The 16,371-nt window shown below is 37.9% G+C and overlaps 1 protein-coding gene across 3 annotated transcripts in view; it reads right to left on the bottom strand.

Annotated features, from left to right (window-relative positions):
• The window catches only part of BTBD8 (BTB domain containing 8), a 118,418-nt gene that overhangs the window by 90,510 nt on the left and 11,537 nt on the right, over nt 1-16,371 (bottom strand). For all 3 annotated transcript variants that reach the window (XM_086717538.1, XM_086717536.1, XM_086717537.1), the window contains exon 3: nt 786-1,006. In XM_086717538.1, coding sequence (XP_086573664.1) covers nt 786-1,006 — 221 coding nt within the window. The remainder of the gene's footprint in view (nt 1-785; nt 1,007-16,371) is intronic.

Here is a 16,371-nt window from a genome sequence, read left to right as displayed (position 1 = left end):
GGTCACATAACCTTGTGGGGACTGGGGGTTGGGAACTGGCACTAAGACACTATGTAAGTAATAAACAGTCAATTTTGTGATCCAGAGATTTCAAGGTTCCTGTTAGAATATCTATTACTATATCTGTATCATTTATACTTTTATCTATCTGTACCTATTCCTGTGCCCTTAACATCCTCCTTCTGCCAATTCACAATAGTTCACAAACTATAACCCTTCTGACACCCACTTCCACAAACTAAAGTTATTTTTCAAGGACAAACACCATATTTACTATACTATTTATGTGTTTCTTGACATGTGTAAAACTGTATCATTTTTATTAGATTCCTATCTTTTTAAAACATAGCACAACAAAATTTTCAGTAATTTTTTTGTCATGATAAAATATAATGGTGATTTTTATGCTGCATATTGTTTTTAAGTAGTGCCTATATTGTGTTATAACAGAACTGACTCTATAGTCTGCTAAAGCTTTCATTGGTATAGACAAGAATAAGGATGGTGACGTGGAGGTTTAAGAGGAGAATTGTGAATTATATGTGTATTTATTCAGATTAATACCATCTCCAATTGTCTGGGAAAACTAGGAGTTTCACTTACCCATAAAAAATTTACTTTCAGTTACTTTTATTACATCTACTTTCATTCTACCTTTATTTCATCTCCTATAAAAAAGAGATCAGTAGAATTGATTTTTGAAATATGTTTTCTCCAACTGTATCAGAATATAATTACTTTCACAGCTATACAATTTTCTAAAAATCCACCAAAAAATAACTCACCAGCAGAAATTAAATTGTGTACTCCAACATCGACATCCTCTGGAACTTCATGCTTCTGAAGAGAACAATCAGATGACTCTACAGATGATCTTCCATCGTTGTCAGTGCAGATTCCAAAGCTGAAGTCACATTTCTTTTGTGGCACTCCCCTCACCACTATCTTTTTCCTAAGAATTTCTTCTTCATAGTTTCTTATGTTTCTGTCTGATGAATATACAACCCTAAAAGAATATGTAAAGTATTACTAAAAATGTTAGTGATTCTTAAAAGCTAGTTTACCAAGCACTGCCTTCATATAAAACAACGACATAATTTTATAACTATTTTTATCTGGGCTAACTGGAAAAAAGATCAATCTCAAAGAGCAGAAAGTTTTAAAAGTAGTCTATAAAATATTTTAATGTTCAGAATATATAATACCATCAAACTAGACGACCCAGATGAAATGGACAATTCCTAGAAAGGCACACACTACCAAACCTGACTTAAGAAGAAATAGAATAACTGAACGGTCTGTTCAGGTATAGGTCTTATACCAACTAGAGAGACTGAGTTAGTAATCAAAAACTTCCCACAAAGAAAAATCCAGAACTAGATGGCTCCATAGGTGAACATGACCAAATGCTTAAAGAATTAACACCAATCCTTCACAAACTTTTCCAAAAAACATAACTGAGAACACACTCTAACTCATTCTGAGGCCATTATTACCTGATACAAAAGCAGACAAGGACATCATAAGAAAACCACAGACTAATATTCCTTATTAATATAGATGAAAAAATTCCTTAGCAAAGTAATAGCAAACTGAATCTAGCAACATATAAAAAGTATTATGGGGTTTATTTCAGGAATTCAAGGGTAGCTAAGCAAATAAAAATCAATATTATACATCATATGCTATAGTCTGAATATTTGTATACCCTCAAAATTCTCTAAGAGGTAATTAGGTGGAGCCCTCATGAATAGGATTAGTGCCCTTATATAAGAGGCTCCAAAAAGATCCCTCTCCTCCTTCCACCATGAGCACAGTGAGAAGTCAGCATCTGCAACCCAGAATAGGGTTTTCACCAGAATCCTATCATACTGGCACTCTGACCTTGAACTTCCAGCCTCCAGAACTATGAGAAATAAATTTTTGTTGTTTATATGCCACTCAGTCTGTAGTATTTTGTTACAGCAGCCCAAAGACCTCACAAAACCTTTTAAATTTAGTCCTCTTAGCAGGACTAAGACACCATATCAACGGGACAAACACCATATGATCACCCCTATAGATGCAGAAAAAGCATTTGACAAAATCCAATACCCTGTCAAAATAATACACTCAAAAAAAACTAGGAATAGAAGGCAAGTCCCCAACCTGATAAAGAACATCTATGAAAAACCCACAGCTAACACTGTATTTAATAGTACAAGACTGAAAGCTTTCCTTCTAAATCAGAAAGGATGCCTGCCTGTTCTTATTACTTCTATTCAACATTTAACTGGAGGTTCTAGCCAGGGGATTAGGCAAGAAAAAGAAGAGGCATCTGGATTGAAGGAACAAGTAAAGCTATCTCTATTTACAAATGGCAAACTTATATACAGAAATCCTTGGAAATCCACTACAAAAACTATTTGTTAACCACGTTCTACAAGGTTGCAGGATACAAAATCAATATGCAGTAATCAACCATATTTTTAGATACTAACAATGAACAATCCAAAACAAAATTAGAAAATAATACCATTTATAATAGCATCAAAAAGATAAAACACTTAAGGACATATTTCACCAAAAAGCATAAGACTTGTATGCTGAAAACTATAAAACAATGCTGAAAGCAATTTTATAAATGGAAATACATTCCAGATGATTTAATATTGTTAGAATGGCAGTACTCTCTGGGGCACCTGGGTGGTTCAGTTAGGTTAAGCAACCGACTTCGGCTCAGGTCATGATCTCTCACGGCTTGTGGGTTCAAGCCCTGCATCTCGCTCTCTGCGGTCAGCACAGAGCCCACTTCAGATCTTCTGTGCACCCCCCCAACCCCTCTCCCAACTAGCTCTTTCTGTCTCTTAAAAATAAACATTTAAAAAAAGATGGCACTACTCTCTCAATTGATCTACAGATATAATGTATTATCTATCAAAATTCAACTACTTTTCTGCAGAAATCAAAAAATCAATCCTCAAATTCAAACATAAATGCAAGGGACCCAGAATAGTCAAAACAATCTTGACAAAGAACAAAGTTGGACAATTCATAAGTTCCCAAATTTCTAAGCTTCCTACAAAGCTACAATCATCCATACTATGTGGTAATGACATGAGAATAAACATATAAATCAGTGGAACAGAACTGACTATTAAGAACTACATATATATGCAACAAACTTGACAACAGTGTTGTGATTTTGTGATTTATAATATGAAATATATATTTGGTCTTTGCCTACTGTTCTGGGCACATATTTCCTAAAACCGTTATAATTTCCTATGCAAGAGCCATAGAGACATCTTTTGTTATAATATTTAGCTTTGTTCTTAGCTTCTGAAATAAAAGGAATAAAAGTTAAATGGATGGCTTTTCTTATTCATAACAAGCCCTTTGAACCATAGCAGAGTTTACATTAATGAGCTAGGTGACATTTGGAAAGTCACCAAGGATGGGCGCTGGTTGGCAAGAGAGAATCATCAATGGCCAATGACTTAATCCATCATGTCTATGCAATAAATCCTCCATACCTAAAGGATGGGATTTGGAGAACCTCTTGGTTGTTGAACACATGGAGGTGCTGGGAGAGTGGTGTACCCACAGAGGGCATGGGAGCTCCACACCCCTTCCCACATCCTAGCCCTTTGAATCTCTTCCATCTGGCTGTTCTTGAGTTATATCCTTTTTTAGATAATTGGCAATCTAGCAAGTATAATCTTTTCCTGCATTCTATGAGCTATTCTAGCAAATTAATTGAACCTGAGAAAGGGTTTATGGGAACCTCCAATTCACATGTGGTTGGTCAGAAGCACAGAGAAGGAACAACTTGGACTTGCAACTGGCATCTGAAAAGGTTGGGGACAGTCTTATGGAACTGAACCTTTAATCTGTGGGATCAAATAGTATCTCCAAGTAGTGTCAGAATTGAGTTAAATCTGTAGGACACCCAGCTGGTGTCTGGAGAATCTCAGAATTGCTTGGTATGGGGGAAAACTCCCACCCATTTGGTGACCAGAAAGGTCAGAAGTGACATATTCTCTGAGTAGAGTATTAAAAGTAAAGGAGACACACAATAACATGTTCTTCCTTTACAGGTGTCCAGACAATCCAACAGGAAAAGACTAGGCTCTTCAAAAGTCGGTGCTGAGACAACTGGATTTCCAAATGCAAAAAAGCTGGATATGAGCTTCACAGTACATACAAAAATTAATTCAGAATAGGTTAAAGATCTAAATGTAAGAATTTAAAAAGTATACAAAGGTATAAATCTTCATGACCTTGGATTAGGGAATGGTTTCTTACCTATAACCCCAAAAACACAAGTAACCAAAAAAAGACAAAATGAAAATCACAGAAATTATAAACTTTTGTACTTTCAAGGACATATGACGAAAGTTAAAAGACAACTCAAAGAATGGGAGAAAATACTTGCAAATCACATACCTGATAAGAAACTTGTAACTAGAATATATAAAGAATTTTAAAAATTCTTTTATATAGAATAAAATTCTTTTTTTTTATTTTTAATTTTTTTTTTCAACGTTTATTTATTTTTGGGATAGAGAGAGACAGAGCATGAACGGGGGAGGGGCAGAGAGAGAGGGAGACACAGAATCGGAAACAGGCTCCAGGCTCTGAGCCATCAGCCCAGAGCCTGACGCGGGGCTCGAACTCACGGACCGCAAGATCGTGACCTGGCTGAAGTCTGACGCTTAACCGACTGCGCCACCCAGGCGCCCCAAAATAAAATTCTTACATAGAGACTATATAACAAATAAAAACAGGGCACCTAGGTGGCTCAGTGAGTTAAGCGGCCAACTACTGATTTTGGCTCAGGTCATGATCTCACAGTTTATGGGATGGAACCTCATGTTAACAGCACAGAGCCTGCTTGGAATTCCCTCTCTCCCTCTCTCTGTGCCCCTCCCCTGCTTGTGTGTACTGTCTCTCTCTCTCTCTCAAAATAAATAAACATTAAAAAAAATAAAAACAAAAAATACAGAATATATAAAGAATTAAAAAATATAAATGATGTTCAATAATATAAAGATAAATGATTCAACTTACAAATGGGCAAAGAATATGAATAGAGATCAGGACGCCTGGGTGACTGAGTTGTTTAAGAATCTGACTCTTGATTTCAGATCGGGTCATGATCTCGCTGTTCATGAGTTCAAGCCCTGCATCGGGCTCTGCTTGGGATTCTCTCTCTCTGTCCCTCCCCAGCTTGTACACATCCTGTCTCTTTCAAAATAAATAAACTTTAAAAAATTATATATAACAAAAAGAATGTGAATAGAGTTTACCAAAGAAAATATATAATAGCCAATATGCACACAAAAAAGATATTCAACATCATTAGCCATCAGAGAAATGCAAATCAAAACCACAATGAGATACCTTTCACACCTACTAAGGTGGCTATAATCAAAATGACAGATAACAACAAGTGTTGTCAAGAATGCAGAAAAATTGGAATCCTCATACATGCTGGTAGGAATGTAAAATGGTGTAGCCTCTTTGGAAAAGAGTCTGGCATTTCCTCAAAAGTTTACCATATGATCCAGCAATTTCCCTCCTAGGTATATAACATGAGAGAAATGAAAACATGTTCACACAAAAATGTGCACATCAATGTTCAGAGTGGAATTATTCATAACAGCCAAAAAGTCAAAACAACCCAAATGTCTATCAACTCATGAATGGATAAACAAAATATGGTATATCCATATGCATAGAAGAGATTTAACATAGCAGCCCTGACTACTGTCTTTTAAAAGATTTAATTATAAGGTTAGCCCTTGGCTTGTATCTGAGACCATGATTTTAGGAGTTTTCCTGGAATTCTATAAATGATAAGGGTGGCTTGTTATGTTTAAACTATTTACACAAACAACATGGGTTATGTTAAACACCCGCTTGCCTTCCAGGAGTCTGGAATATGAATGCGAAATAGACACAGGGTGCCTACATGACAAATGCTTAGTAAAAACCCTGGGCACTGAGCTTCTAATGAGCTCCCCTGGTTGGCAACATTTCAGAAGTGCTGTCACAACTCATTGTTAGGGGAATTAAGCATGTACTGTGTGACTCCACTGGAAGAAGACTCTTGGAAGCTTGTACCTCGTTTCCCATGGACTTCACATCATGTGCCTTTTCTCTTTATTTCTTTTGTAATAAATCATAGCCTAGAATATGACTATGTGCTGAGTCCTAGGAGCCCTCCTAGGAAATCATCGAACCTGAGGATGATCTGGATGATCCTTTATCCATCATACAATGAAATATTCAGCCATGAAAACCAATGAAGTACTGATAAACACCACATCAATGAACCTTGAAAACATCACACCAAGTTTAAAAAGCCAGACATAAAGGGATGTGTACTATATGATTCCATTTATATGAAATGCCCAGAATAGGCAAAACCATAAAGGCAGAAAGTAGATTATTGGTTGCTAGGAACTGGGAGAAAAGAGAGTGAGACATGATTGCCGGGGGCATGGAATTTCGTTTTACGATGGTGAAAATATTCTGGAATTGGAGACGTGAGGGTGGCAAAACACTGTAAATATACTAAAACCACTGAATTTACACAGTTTAAAAGAGTGAATTTTAAGGTGTGTGAATTATAGTTCAATTTTTTAAAAGACTGAGAATAGGAAAGGAATTGGAGCAGTGTAGTAAGTAACTCTTGAGCTTTAATATAAAAGGGAAAAGAGCATTAGAGTACTCACTGGTAAAGTATTAGTTGGAAAGGAAATGAGGTCAAGAAAGGCTTCTGTTATTTTTAAGGTGGGGATAAAATATCATGTTTATATACCAATGAGAAGATGCAAGAGAAAAGGAACTCTTTTTGGGAAAGTGAAATTGCTGGAGAAATGTCCCTCAATAGGTGGAAAGAAATATGGTGAGATCTGGTAGACGAGTGGAAGGAATGGTTATAGAAGCACTGAAAGTTCCTCAATAGTAACAGGAGAGAAGACAAAATATATGGTACAAATGCAACTAAATGAATAGATGTGGGAACAGTTCGTGAAAGTTCTCTTCTAACTGCTTTGATTTTCTTAGTGAAATAGAAAGAAAGCTCATCAAGTGAGAAGGAAGACAGGGGAAGAGCAACTGAAGGTTAAAAAAAAAGGCGGTGTGAAATAATCTAGGAAAGGAGGAGAGCAAATGGGACTAGGGAAATAAAGTATAACTACATGCATATGACTGACTGACAGCACTAAGTGCCTACTTAAGGCATTGATTTAAAGTGAGACCATAGCCAAAGTAATATTGAAGAAGAAAACCAAAGCGGGAGGCATCACAATCCCAGACTTCAGCCTCTAGTACAAAGCTGTAATCATCAAGACAGCATGGTATTGGCACAAAAACAGACACATAGACCAATGGAATACAATAGAGACTCCAGAATTGGACCCACAAATATATGGCCAACTAATCTTTGACAAAGCAGGAAAGAATACCCAATGGAAAAAAGACAGTCTCTTTAACAAATGGTGCTGGGAGAACTGGACAGCAACATGCAGAAGAATGAAACTAGACCACTTTCTTACACCATTCACAAAAATAAACTCAAAATGGATGAAGGACATGAATGTGAGACAGGAAACCATCACAACCCTAGAGGAGAAAGCAGGAAAAAACCTCTCTGACCTCAACTGCAGCAATTTCTTACTCGACACATCTCCAAAGGCAAGGGAATTAAAAGCAAAAATGAACTATTGGGACCTCATGAAGATAAAAAGCTTCTGCACTGCAAAGGAAACAATCAACAAAACTAAAAGGCAACCGATGGCATGGAAAAAGATATTTGCAAATGACATATTGGACAAAGGGCTAGTATCCAAAATCTATAAAGAACTCACCAAACTCCACACCCGAAAAACAAATAATCCAGTGCAGAAATGGGCAGAAGACATGAATAGACACTTTTCTTCTAAAGAAGACATCCAGATGGCCAACAGGCACATGAAAAGATGCTCAATGTCACTCCTCATCAGGGAAATACAAATCAAAACCACACTGAGATACTACCTTACGCTGGTCAGATTGGCTAAAATGAACAAATCAGGAGGCTATAGATGCTGGAGAGGATGTGGAGAAATGGGAACCCTCTTGCAGTGTTGGTGGGAATGCAAACTTGTGCAGCCGCTCTGGAAAACAGTGTGGAGGTTCCTCAAAAAATTAAAAATAGACCTACCCTATGACCCAGCAATACCACTGCTAGGAATTTACCCAAGGGATACAGGAGTACTGATGCATAGGGGCACTTGTACCCCAATGTTTACAGCAGCACTTTCAACAATAGCCAAATTATGGAAAGAGCCTAATGTCCATCAACTGATGAATGGATAAAGAAGATGTGGTTTAGGGGCGCCTGGGTGGCGCAGTCGGTTAAGCGTCCGACTTCAGCCAGGTCACGATCTCGCGGTCCGTGAGTTCGAGCCCCGCATCGGGCTCTGGGCTGATGGCTCAGAGCCTGGAGCCTGTTTCCGATTCTGTGTCTCCCTCTCTCTCTGCTCCTCCCCCGTTCATGCTCTGTCTCTCTCTGTCCCAAAAATAAATAAACGTTGAAAAAAAAATTAAAAAAAAAAAAAAAAAAAAAAAAAAAGAAGATGTGGTTTATATATACAATGGAGTACTACTTGGCAATGAGAAAGAATGAAATCTGGCCATTTGTAGCAACGTGGATAGAACTGGAGAGTGTTATGCTAAGTGAAATAAGTCAGGCAGAGAAAGACAGATACCGTATGTTTTCACTCATACGTGGATCCTGAGAAACTCAACAAAAGACCAGGGGGAAGGGGGGGGGGAAGTTACAGAGCGGGAAGGAGGCAAACCATAAGAGACCCTTAAATACTGAGAACAAACTGAGGGTTGATGGGGGAGGGGGGTGGGAGAGAGGGGAAAGTGGGTGATGGGAATTGAGGAAGGCACATGTTGGGATGAGCACTGGTTGTTGTATGGAAACCAATTTGACAATAAATTACATATATAAAAAAAAAAAAGTGAGACCAATTAGCATGTGTTTTTCTCCAGCCATTCAAGTGTGTGGATGCAGGAGTGGAAAAGTCAAAAAGCCTGATTTAAGGTTTGGGGTTTTGACTTTCAAATAAGACAAATTCAGAGGGGACAAGGGAAGAGAGGCTATATGTAAAGGAAGTGATATAATGACAAAGAAATTTAAGCTAAGTAAGGATAGAACTGAGGACATGGGAAGATAAGAGACAACAGAAGTGTGGCAAAAGTCATTGCAGGCCCTGATGAAGCCATACATCATTAGAGTTGGGAGTTTTAAAGGAGTAAGCTAGAAAGATAGGTAGAAGTCAGAGGTTGAGATGCTTGGAATCAAGATTACGAAGGGTTGCTGTTATTGGTAACAATACGACTTAGGATTTGACATGGTAGTGAGGTCATATAGAGAACAGGATTATTGGAAGACAAGAATTAAAAGAATCAAGAGGCACATACTGGAAACAATACCTGTGTGACAACTATAATAACCAAGAATTACATTACCAGAGAAATTGACAAGAATTTCTTTGAGAAATGAGGAGGACTGACTTCTGGGAAAGATGGTGGAGTAGGAGGATCCTAAACTCACCTTCTCCCATGATATACCTAAATAACACCCACATCAGTGGAAATAACCCGGGAAACAAACTCAAGACTGGCAGGACAGACTCTCCACAGCTAAATGTAGAGAAGAGGCCACATCAAAAAGGGTAGGAAGGGTAGAGATGCTGTCAGGAGGCAAACAGCTCTTGGGACTGTCCTTGGGAGGGAGGGATGCCATGGGTGTGAAAAGGATGCAATGGGTGTGAACAGCTATATGTGTAAGATGCCATATATAAACCTCATGGTAAACATAAATCAAAAACCAGTAATAGATATGCAAAAAATAAAGAGAAAGGAATCCAAGTATATCACTAAAGAAAGCCAGCAAACCATGAGAGGAGAGTAAGAAAGAAACATAAAGAACTACAAAAACAGCCATAACAAGCAACAAAATGGCAATAAGTCCATGCTTATCAATAATTACTTTGAATGTAAATGGACTAATACTCCAATCAAAAGACATAGGGTGATGGAAATAATAATTAAAAAAAAAAAAAAAAAAGCAAGACCCAGGGCACCTGGGTGACCAGGTGGTTAAGTATCTGATTTGATTTTGGCTCAGGTCATGATCTCAGGGTCATAGGATCGAGCTCCACATTGGGCTCCATGATGAGTATGGAACCTGTTTGGGATTCTCTCTCTGCCCCTTTGTCCCTCTCCCTTGCTCATGCTCTCTCTCTCTCTCTCTCTCTCTCTCAAATTAAAAACAAGTTTTTAAAAAAGCAGGACCCATCTATGTGCTGTCTACCAGAGGCTCATTTCAGACCTAAAGACACATGCAGATTGAAAGTGAAGGGATGGAAAAGCATTTATCATGCAAATGGAAGTGAAAAGAATGCCAGGAGCATAATACTTACCATGGACAAAATAAACATTAAAACAAAGACTGTAACAAGAGACAAAGAAAAACACTATATAATCACAAAGGGAACAATCCAACAAGATATAATAATTGTACATATTTATGCACCCAAATACATAACACAGTTAATAACAAACATAAAGGAAGTAATCCACGGTAATATAATAAAAGTAGGCGACTTGAATCCCCCACTTACATCAATGGGCTGATCATCCAAACACAATCAACACAGGAACAGTAGCTTTGAATGACACATTGGACCAGATGGATCTAACAGATATACTCAGAACACTGCATCCTAAACAGCAGAATACACACTCTTTTCAAATGCTAATGGAACATTCTCCAGAACAGATCATATATTAGGTCACAAAATAAGCCTCAACAAATTCAAAAAGATCAAAGTCATACCAAGTATCTTTTCCAATCACAATGCTATAAAACTAACCATCAACCATAAGAAAAAATATGGAAAGAACACAAATATACGGACATTAAATAACATACTACTAAACAATTGAATGGGTTAACCGGAAACCAAAGAGGAAATAAAATGAAGTCAAATGAAAACATGATGGTCCAAAATCTTTGGGATGCAGCAAAAATGCCCTAAGAGGCAACTTTATAGCAATTTAGGCCTACAGTCAAGAAGCAAGAAATCTCAAATAAACAACCTAACCTTCTACCTAAAAGGAGCTAGAAAAAGAAGAAACAGAACTCAGAAACAGTAGAAGAAAATAATAAAGATCAGAGCAGAAAAAATGATATAGGAACAAAAACAAACAATAGAATATATCAATGGAACCTGGAGCTGGTTCTCTGAAAAGATCAACAAAAGTGGTACCTCTAGCCAAATTCATAAAAAGAGAGAGAACTCAAAATCACAAATGAAAGAGGAGTAATAACAACCAACGCCACAGAAATACAAACAACCTTTTAAGAGAATATTATGAAAAATTATATGCCAACAAACTGAACAATCTAGAAGAAATGGATAAATTCCTAGAAACATACAACCACCCAAAACTGAATCAGGTGACTCCAAAAATTTGAACAGACCAATTACCAACTATGAAATTAAACCAGTAATCAAAAAACCCCCCACAAACAAAAGTCCAGGATCAGACGGCTTTACAGGGGAATTCTACCAAACACTTAAAGAACAGTTAATACCTGTTCTTCTCAAACATTTCCAAAAAACAGAAGAGAAAGGAAAACTTCCAAATTCATTCTATGAGGCTAACATTACCCTGATACAAAAACCAGATAAAGACACAAGAAAAGAAAAACTATAGGTCAATATGATTAATATAGATGCAAAAGTTTAACAAAATATTAGCAAACCAAATTCAACAATGCATTAAAAAATTATTCATCATGATCAAGAGGGGATTTATTCTTGCAACTCAATCAACATGATACATCACATCAACATGAGAAAAAATAAAAAACATTTGATCATTTGAATAGATGCAGAAAAAGCATTTAAAAAAATACAACAGGGGAGAAAAAATAAAAAACATTTGATCATTTGAATAGATGCAGAAAAAGCATTTAAAAAAATACAACAGGGGCGCATGGGTGGCGCAGTCGGTTAAGCATCCGACTTCAGCCAGGTCACGATCTCGCGGTCCGTGAGTTCGAGCCCCGCGTCGGGCTCTGGGCTGATGGCTCAGAGCCTGGAGCCTGTTTCCGATTCTGTGTCTCCCTCTCTCTCTGCCCCTCCCCCGTTCATGCTCTGTCTCTCTCTGTCCCAAAAATAAATAAAACGCTGAAAAAAAAAAATTTTTTTTAAAAAATAAAAAAATACAACATCCATTCACAATAAAAACCCTCAACAAAGTAGGAACAGAGGGAACATTACCTCAACATAATAAAGGCCATATATGAAAAATCCACAACTAATATCAACCTCAATGGGAAAAAACTGAGAGCTTTTCCTCTATGGTCAGGAACAAGACAGGGATATACATTCTCACCACTGCTACTTAACATAGTTCTGGAAGTCCTAGCCTCAGCTATCAGACAACAAAAAGAAAAGGTATCCAAATTGGCAAGGAAGAAGTCAAACTTTCAATATTTGCAGATGACATGATACTCTATAAAGAAAACCTGAAAGGCTCCACCAAAAAACTACTAACTAATAAATGAATTCAGTAAAGTAGCAGGATACAAAATCAATGTACAGAAATCTGTTGCATTTCTATACACTAATAATGAAGCAGCAGAAAGAGAAATTAAGAAAACAATCCAAATTGGCACAAAAACAGACACGTAGACCAATGGAATAGAATAGAAACCCCAGAACTAGACCCACAAACGTATGGCCAACTAATCTTTGACAAAGCAGGAAAGAACATCCAATGGAAAAAAGACAGTCTCTTTAACAAATGGTGCTGGGAGAACTGGACAGCAACATGCAGAAGGTTGAAACTAGACCACTTTCTCACACCATTCACAAAAATAAACTCAAAATGGATAAAGGACCTGAATGTGAGAAAGGAAACCATCAAAACCTTAGAGGAGAAAGCAGGAAAAGACCTCTCTGACCTCAGCCGTAGCAATCTCTTACTCGACACATCCCCAAAGGCAAGGGAATTAAAAGCAAAAGTGAATTACTGGGACCTTATGAAGATAAAAAGCTTCTGCACAGCAAAGGAAACAACCAACAAAACTAAAAGGCAACCAACGGAATGGGAAAAGATATTTGCAAATGACATATCGGACAAAGGGCTAGTATCCAAAATCTATAAAGAGCTCACCAAACTCCACACCCGAAAAGCAAATAACCCAGTGAAGAAATGGGCAGAAAACATGAATAGACACTTCTCTAAAGAAGACATCCGGATGGCCAACAGGCACATGAAAAGATGTTCAGCGTCGCTCCTTATCAGGGAAATACAAATCAAAACCACACTCAGGTATCACCTCACGCCAGTCAGAGTGGCCAAAATGAACAAATCAGGAGACTATAGATGCTGGAGAGGATGTGGAGAAACGGGAACCCTCTTGCACTGTTGGTGGGAATGCAAATTGGTGCAGCCGCTCTGGAAAGCAGTGTGGAGGTTCCTCAGAAAATTAAAAATAGACCTACCCTACGACCCAGCAATAGCACTGCTAGGAATTTATCCAAGGGACACAGGAGTACTGATGCATAGGGGCACTTGTACCCCAATGTTCATAGCAGCACTCTCAACAATAGCCAAATTATGGAAAGAGCCTAATGTCCATCAACTGATGAATGGATAAAGAAATTGTGGTTTATATACACAATGGAATACTACGTGGCAATGAGAAAAAATGAAATATGGCCTTTTGTAGCAACGTGGATAGAACTGGAGAGTGTGATGCTAAGTGAAATAAGCCATACAGAGAAAGACAGATACCATATGGTTTCACTCTTAAGTGGATCCTGAGAAACTTAACAGGAACCCATGGGGGAGGGGAAGGAAAAAAAAAAAAAAAAAAAGAGGTTAGAGTGGGAGAGAGCCAAAGCATAAGAGACTGTTGAGAACTGAGAACAAACTAAGGGTTGATGGGGGGTGGGAGGGAGGAGAGGGTGGGTGATGGGTATTGAGGAGGGCACCTTTTGGGATGAGCACTGGGTGTTGTATGGAAACCAATTTGACAATAAATTTCATATATAAATAAAAAAAAAAAAGAAGAAAACAATCCAATTTACAATTGTACCCAAAATAATAAAATACCTAGGAATAAACTTATCCAAGGAGGTGAAAGACCTATACACTAAAAACTATAAAACATCGATGAAAGAAACTGAAGATAACACAATGAAATGGAAATATATTCCATGCTCATTGGGGCACATGGGTGGCTCAACTGAATGTCCAATTCTTGATTTCAGCTCAGGTTGTGATCCCAGGGTCACGGAATCAAGCCCTGCATGAGGGTCTGCACCAAGTGTGGAGCCTGTTAAGAATTGTTTCTCTCCCTCTGCCCCCTCCCCTATTTGTGCACTCTCTCTCAAAAAAAAAAAAAAAAAAAGTGCATATATACATATGTATATATGTATAACTATGTATATGTATGTATATGTGTCTGTATACACAAACTCAACACCAAAAAAACAAATAATCCCATTAAAAAATGGGCAGAGGAGGGGCACCTGGGTGGCTCAGTCTGCTGACCGTCTAACTTCAGCTCAGGTCATGACCTTGCAGTTTGTGAGTTCGAGTCCCATGTCAGACTCTGTGCTGACAGCTCGGAGCCTGGAGCCTGCTTCAGATTCTATGTTTCCCTCTCTCTCTGCCCCTCCCCTGCTCACGCTCTGTCCCTCCCTCTCTCTCAAAAATAAATAAACATAAAAAAAAATTAAAACCAAAAAATGGGCAGAGGAACTGAGTAGACATTTTTCCAAAGAAGACTGATGACCAACATATGAAAATATAGTCAATTGCACTCATCATCAGGGAAATGCAAATCAAAACCATTAATTAGCTATCACCTCACAACTGTCAGATGGCTATAATCAAAAACACAAGAAACAAGTGTTGGCGAGGATATAGAAAAAAGGAACCCTCGTGCATTACTGGTAGGAACACAAACTGGTACAGCCACTGTGGAAAATAGTACCGAGGTTCCTCAAAAAATTAAAAATAGAATTACTAAATGATCCAGTAATTCCACTACTGGGTATTTACCTGAAGAATACAAAAACACTAACTGGAAAAGATTATATGCACTCATATGTTAACTGTAGCATTATTTACAAGAGCCAAATTATGGAAGCAACCCAAGTGTCCATCAATAAATGAATGGATAAAGAAGATGTGGTGTGTGTATATATATATATATATATATATATATATATATATATATATATAATGAAATATTACTCAGCCATAAAAAAAAGAATGAAATCTTGCCAGCTGCAATGACATGGATGGATCTAGAAGATAGAATGCTAAGGGAAGTAAGTCTGCCAGAGAAAGACAAATACCATGATTTCACTCATATGTGGAAATTAAGAAACAAAACAAAACAGAGACAAACCAAAAAGCAGATTCAACTGGGGCGCCTGGGTGGCTCAGTCGGTTAAGCGTCCGACTTCAGTTCAGATCACGATCTCGCGGTCCGTGAGTTCGAGCCCCACGTCGGGCTCTGGGCTGATGGCTCAGAGCCTGGAGCCTGCTTCCGATTCTGTGTCTCCCTCTCTCTCTGCCCCTCCCCGTTCATGCTCTGTCTCTCTCTGTCTCAAAAATAAATAAACATTAAAAAAAAACAAAAAACAAAAACAAAAAGCAGATTCAACTATAGAGAACAAACAGATGGTTAGCAGAGGGGAGGTGGGTGAGGGAATGGGTGAAATATGTGAAGGGGATTAAGAGTACACCTATCATGATGAACACTGAGTATTGTATAGAATTGCTGAATCACTGTATTGTACACCTGAAACTTATATACTACTGTATGTTAAATATACTAGAATTAAAATTAAAAATTATTAACATATTTTTTTTTAAGTAAGAAAAAAGAAGAAATGAGGAAGACTGACTTGGGGGTGTCTATAGATGACCGACTAGTGGTATAGACTGCCAAGATGAGATTCAAAGAAAGGCAGTTTAGGAAGATGGGAGAGAGAAAGATATAAAGGTAGCAATGAAGTATTCAAGTGTTTTAAAATGCACCTGGGAATTGGCTTTATTCAGGTATGCTGAGGCCAGATGATTAGGAAATGAATGCCATTGAAAAAAATAGTTTGTAATTTATAATCCCCAAGCAGAGAGAGACACACCCCAACCAGGAATGGCCACATAGAGAAGCAATAGGGTTGGTCTGGAGGCTGAAGGAGGGAGATGCAAAGGCATAGGCAGAACCCTTTACTCTTGTTTTCTGAGGGAAGGCATGGGTGACATAAGATAAGCAGCTGAAGGAGC

Source organism: Puma concolor, chromosome C1, assembly GCF_028749965.1.
Source record: "Puma concolor isolate L17-30 chromosome C1, mPumCon1.1.hap2, whole genome shotgun sequence".
Taxonomy (NCBI): domain Eukaryota; kingdom Metazoa; phylum Chordata; class Mammalia; order Carnivora; family Felidae; genus Puma; species Puma concolor.
The sequence above is the reverse complement of the archived record's forward strand: the minus strand, read 5'-3'. Positions and strand labels throughout refer to the sequence as shown.